At 51.1% G+C, this 6,160-nt stretch overlaps 2 protein-coding genes across 2 annotated transcripts in view; one reads left to right on the plus strand and one right to left on the minus strand.

Annotated features, from left to right (window-relative positions):
* The window catches only part of TRIM38 (tripartite motif containing 38), an 8,997-nt gene extending 8,129 nt beyond the window's left edge, over positions 1-868 (plus strand). Inside the window, exon 7 of the mRNA XM_006162642.2 lies at positions 6-868. Coding sequence (XP_006162704.1) covers positions 6-246 — 241 coding nt within the window. The 3' untranslated portion in view covers positions 247-868. The remainder of the gene's footprint in view (positions 1-5) is intronic.
* Positions 869-1,942: 1,074 nt separating this feature from the next.
* The window catches only part of LOC106736450 (histone H1.1-like), a gene marked incomplete at its 5' end in the record, with an annotated part of 4,566 nt that continues 348 nt past the window's right edge, over positions 1,943-6,160 (minus strand). Inside the window, 2 exons of the mRNA XM_027766042.1 lie at positions 1,943-2,720; positions 4,966-6,160. The exon at positions 4,966-6,160 is cut by the window's right edge and continues 348 nt beyond it. Coding sequence (XP_027621843.1) covers positions 5,960-6,160 — 201 coding nt within the window. The remainder of the gene's footprint in view (positions 2,721-4,965) is intronic.

Here is a 6,160-nt window from a genome sequence, read left to right on the forward strand (position 1 = left end):
ATCAGGCTGTGCAAAAAGAACCGCTACACGGCCCTCACCGCGCCCCCCACGCCCCTGCCTCTGAGCGAGCGGCCTCTGGTGGTGGGGGTCTTTCTGGACTGCGAGGCTGGCCTGGTGGCCTTTTACAGCATGCCGGCCGGCACCCACATCTTCTCCTTCCCGAGGGCCGTGTTCTCTGGCGCCCTCCGGCCCTACTTCCAGGTCTACCCATACTCTCCTCTGTTCCTGCCTCCGGCCGACGCCTAGGGAAGGGGCAGCCTCCTCTCTGGCCTGCCCAGTCCACGGAATAGGGTGTGAATCCCGCAAGGGTCGAAATCCGGTTCTTGATCTCTACTGCCACCCTCCCCGTACTCAGGGCGGTGCTGGGCTTTGTCCAGCGTGGAGCCCACGAGTCTGCACCGAGGAGCAGATGGCCAATCTGAACTGAGGCGAAGTCAGAAAACGGACATGAAGTACCTGTCCTACCCTCCTCGATGGGCTCCGGGCTTCGACCTCTGAGGGTCCCTGGGGACAGGCAGGCGGCCCAGAGGCCAGAAGGTCTGCTTCCTCCCAGTTTGCCTGACGCCGTGGAAGTGTGGGTGTGAGGCTGTGGAAGGCCGCCTTTGTGTAGAGGAGCCGGAAGGCCAGCACAGCGGGGACTCCTCCGCCCACTGGCATGCTGATTGCTCTGAGCTGCAGCCCCGCAGCCCATCAGACTCAGTGACCTCTGCCTGCGAAGTGAGTGTGAACACTTAGCGTTAACCAGGGGCCACAGGTGGCATGGGGGTTAAGGAGCTGGATTCCCGCATGGGCAACCACGAGTCCTGGACCTCATATCTTGACAATCATGCCCGTGCATGTGCACACATGGCCAGAATCCAGAGAGGATGACAGAGGAGCAGGAACTGCGGTATGGCCATCCCCTCGGGGTGATTTCTAACTTTCCCTCTTTCTTCAAGCACACACACACCCTATGGCAAAACCTGAAGACAAAACAAAACAAAAAAATTACAATGAGATGTTTCAAATAGGGGATTATGAGTAGAAACAAATTTTGATGGGAGATCCACTTCTAGAAAAAAAAAAAAAGATGGCGTTTTCCAGACCAAGCTATAGTCAGCTTGATTAATTTGGGGTGTCACCTGGCCTGGATTGAGGGATGCCTGGGTGGCTTCTGAGGCCTTGTTCCTGGGTCTGTCTGCTGGAGTGTTTCCAGCAGGATTAGCATGTGAGTCAGGAACTGAGGGAGTCTTGCCTTCAATGTGCATGGGAACAGCCCTCCGACTGGAGATGTGGGAGGGACACGGCGGAAGTGGGGCCCTGTCTCCTCTCTGCTTTCTTCCCAGAGCCAGACAGGTATTCTTCTGCCCCTGTATGCCCGCCCGCTCCCTCCATACTGTGCAGCCCTTGGCTGTATCTGGGTGCACATACCTCTGGCAGCAGATGCCCAGTTCTTTAACGTTTAGACAGGGTTTGCAGCAGCAGCTTCCCGGAGGTGCTCAGGTCTTCTTCAGACTGGGAGCTGCCCATTCACTGGCTTCCACTGTTGTGAGTCTCCCGGCTGTTTTTCTGGCTTGTAGATGGCCTATTGTGGGAGTTTGCCACTTTACGATCATGTGAAATAATTTCTGTAACACATCCCCTCGCTCATGTATTTGTCCCGCTGGCTCCGTTTCTCTGGAGAACTCTGGTCCATCCAACCAGCCATATGGAACATTTTCACATCTCAGTAAATGCTTACTGCTGTAAAGATTGCCTGCCTTCATTATGATTCAGATGAGCTGACATGGCCTCACTGCACAGGTTTATTCTCAAAGGCATTCCAGGCCAGATCTGCATCGCGAGAGCGTGCCAGAGCAGAGCCGTTCACTCAGTTCTATTGGATGCGCAGTGGGGGTCTGGCTATAGAGAATGGACGATGTACATGACGCTCTGTAGGCTACGTCCCTGGTACAAGGTTGTGGCTATCATTAACTTAGTACTTAGACAACGGCTTGGCTGCAGAATGTCACCCAACATCTTGAGACACAGCCCGGGCCTGGAGCTCCATCTGGGTGACCGCGCAGTCCCTGGGATTCTGACTGGGAATGGGGCTGCCTTCTACTCCCTCCTGCATTCTTCCCTTCTGGCTAGTTCTCAGGCCTGGGCTGGTTTCTGTCTCCAACAACTGTAAAATTAAGTAGGGCAGCCAGAGTACTCAGAAATTCCTTCTAACAAGATTAATTAGTTTGTAAATGTACCAACAGGCTTAATGAATTATGAAGCATAAAAAATGACTATCATGAACATGTAGCAATCTAATAGCAAAAATGTTTGTTTAAGTGAAAAAATTAACATGCAGACGTGAATACGTACTATGATGAAATGTGGAACGTACACTGAGAGTTCTAAGAATTAGAGTGCAGAAGAGTAAAGAGGGTTTTCCTAATTAGGCACAGTGGGCATGATGGCAATTAAAGGCCCCAGCTTGCACCTGTGGTCATTTCCTGGCCAGCGGTGGTCAGCCTGGGCACCCTCTGCTGGACAAAGCTGGAAACACACTGAACAAACCTTCCATATTTCCTCTCCTCTTGGTCCAGCTGTTTGTGCTTTGGGTTTTCCGTCTCCACCCTTCCAAAGCTGCTCGGGCATTGCATGGTGTCCCTCTCACACTTGCAGTCTGGAATCATCAGCTGCAAACCTCGTGTTGTCTCGACCTTCAAGAAGCACTGTTCCTGGGCATCCTGGGGGAGCTGGTGGGACTACAGGATGAGAGAAGGGGGACTGGAGAAGGGGTGACTGCTCAGAGGGAAACTGATGACCCTCCGAGGATGGGGACTCGGAGGCAGCGTGGATCCTGCCCACTGAGGATCAGCTCTGTGAGCAGGTATAGGCTCTGCCTCTGGGACAGACAGGCTCAGCAGTGCTAAAGGAGCGCCCTCCCGGCAGGCTCTGCACACCACACAGGAACACCAAGGCAAGTCCAAACGAGAGAAATGGCTGATAACCGGTAAGTTCATAAAGTTGGTATAGACATTTCAGGAGGAACCAAGGTGGCTCCTTGAATAAGCTGGCCAGCTTCTCCGGCCCCAGTGAGACCCCCCCCCCCCGCCCTGACTTTCCACACAGCTCCAGGCTCTCTGAGGCAGCAGGCATCTTGGGGGCTCCTGATCCCCAAATTCCCTCTTTCAATCTGAAAATGAAGCCCGTTTCAGCTTATGTGCTGCTGAGGCCTGGATTGGAATCACACACGAAGTGCTGGCGTTCAGCGGAGCACAGGGTGTGTCCAGCTACCTCCTTTGGGTGATGGTCCCTCTCTGGGACCTTATTCTGACACATGCCTGAACACAACAATGCAATTTTGATGAAGTAAATGCTCAGTTACTACTTCTGTTTGAAGACTGTTCTGTCTCTGTGTGCAGATTATTTTTCAAATTTAGATTTACATGTGCACATTGTCAAGGCTGTGTAAAATACATTATTGTGTATAGAAAAGAAAAAACTTACCTTCTCCCCCAACATTTCATTTTTGTCCTTTGGCCACATGAGACAATAAAACCTCAAGATGAGAGCCCTCCCCACCCCTTTTCCTTATGAATGTGTGGTTATTGTCTAACTTATTCAGCAAAGCACTTCTTTAAGAAGACCCCAGTGGTCTTCAGTCAGTTCTAGAAGTCATATAATCTGTGCTTCCCCCCCCCCAAAAAAAAAACCCCTACAGACAGGGACAATTAGTAAAAAACTGAATTGCTACATTACCGCCGTCTGTCCTCTACTTACGCTTACTCAGTGAGAATGACTTCAAGTCTCTCCACTCATTTATGCAGATTTGGGTCAGATATATTTCCATGCTTGGAGCATTAGTTAAAACAATAGAGTTGGGGGCCAGAAAGTGGCATGGTGGTTAAGGACACTGGACTCTCACATGGCCAAGCATGGTTCCAGTCCCGGACCTGGTGGCTTGCTTTCTCACTTTCTCTTTCTCTCACTCTGTCCTTCTCTGGTCAAATTAAAATAAATAAACAAATAAAGTCAAATAAACTAATTTTTAAAAAGTCATGTTTTAAAAACAACAGCAACAAAAACGCAATAGAGTCTTGGAGGTGGAAAAGGCTACTGGGAGTGTCCTAATGGATGTGCATGAGTGCCCGAAACCTCAAGAGGAGAATGAAGGGATTGTGGAATGACCATCCCCCTGGGGGGTGATTTCTCCTCTCTCTCTCTCTGTGGGCCTCGCCAGTGTACATCCCCTATAGTAAAAAATCTTTCTCTGAAAATAAACCTAATAAACACAATGAGACAAGAAACAAACTGCCCAATGAACAAATGAGCAGGAAATAGGGTCAGGAACCCTGAAGAAACGACTAATGGCCACGGCCGTCAATCTAAAGGAGTGTGTACAGTGATTCTACACCCTCTAGAGTGGCAGGGATTAAGGAGACCACTCCTTGGTGTCTGGGAGGAGGGGGAGCTCATACTTTCCCCAAGTGTGTGCTATTTCAGGGATATGTCCACACTTACACCAGCTCAGCCCTGGGAAGACTCTTGTGTATTGCACCATGTTTTTTTGTTTGTTTGTTTTGAGAGATTTTTTGCTATAGGGCGCGTGCGCACACCAGACAGAGAGTGACAGAAAGCGAGAAATCACCCCCCCCCAGAGGGGATGGTCATGCCGCAATCCCTTCTCCATTCTCCTCTCGGGATCTTGGGCACACACACACATGCACAGACGCCCGGCGTGAGTTTGAAGCCACCGGGTCCGGGACGCACACCGTGGTCGACTACGTGGGAGTCCAGCGACATAGCCATCACGCTAACTGCTGGTTCCCTGCACCATGTTGTTTTTCACATACGTGCTTTAGTAGAAGTGGAGGAATGAATTATACTGCTCTAAGGGAAACATTTTAAAGAGATTTGTAAAACGTTTTGTTAGAAAAGGTTCTTTGTTAAAAAAACAAACGAACAAAAAAACCCACCACCCTGGCCAAAACCCCGAACTATACATACATGTGTCCAGAGTATGTAAATGCTAGGAAGATGGCTCCAGTTTGGGCAGGGGAAACCGGGTGTGAAGCGCCCCTGCAGCTTGGTCTCTAGAGGACGCAGGACACCAACATGGAAAAGACCTGTACGAAGTAAGCTTTGTATTTCGTATTTAAGAACTCTTATGCACATGCATTTTAAAAAGCTGCAGCGACCCTGCGGAGTAAATCTGACTCATCAGTTTTTCCTCAGGTGTAAAGAAAAAAGGTGTTAAGGTTTAAGTCCTAGAATTAAAAGTTGTATCATTTACAGGAGCAATTCTGCAGAAGGGTCCCCAATATCCAATGTGGGGTGAAAGGCCTGCCCCTGAACACGGTTGTTTGGTAGAGCGAGCTTCTTTCAAATATTATACAACCAGGGCACTTGCTTCCAAAAGCAGAGCAACTTAAACCTGGCAAGGGCTTTGGGGCTTCAGTTCTCCACTCCAGCTCAACTCCTTTGCCCTGACCATGGCAGGAACCATGCCCACAGTGCACAGGTCAAGGGGAACCGCACTGTGGAGGTTGAGGGCTCCTGGTGATGTGTGGTGATGCCAGTCCAGCCAGTACTGTGGACACACTGGGCAAAGCTGAGGGTTTTGCCCTTTACCCAAAACACCTTCCAGAGACAGCTGCATAAGCGGCCATTAGCCTAAGACAACTCTCACCTTACATGGGTCACAGGGAACAGGTAAAAGCACAAGGTAGACCCCAACCCAGAGCTTAAGGTCAGACCCTGCTCTCGGGATCTACCAACTCCCAGGTTGTTCTGAGGGTGCCAGTGCCCGGGCCCCAGCTGAGGGCCTTAAAGTGTGGGCACCTGGCGAGTAGTGAGACGGCTAACCTCGCGCAGCCAGAGTAGGCTGGGCCGAGGCACTGCCTACACGGGGCCGGCCCCTGCGCACTCAGCTCTTTTCCTGACTCGGGAGGTGGCTCTTAAAAGAGCCGTTGGGTTACTGGAGAAGCTTCCAACCAGACGTCTACTTCTTCCTGGGCGCCGCCTTCTTGGGCTTGGAGGCAGCCTTGGGCTTGGTGGCTTTCGCCTTGGCCTTGGGTTTCACAGCCTTCGCCTTGGCGGGGCTCTTGGCCACCTTTTTGGGTTTCACAACCTTGGGCTTCTTGGGGCTCTTGGACGGCTTCCTCGCCACCGCCGGCTTCTTGGCCTTCTTCGGGGTCTTGAC

Source organism: Tupaia chinensis, unplaced genomic scaffold (genome assembly GCF_000334495.1).
Source record: "Tupaia chinensis unplaced genomic scaffold, TupChi_1.0 Scaffold140356_1, whole genome shotgun sequence".
Taxonomy (NCBI): domain Eukaryota; kingdom Metazoa; phylum Chordata; class Mammalia; order Scandentia; family Tupaiidae; genus Tupaia; species Tupaia belangeri.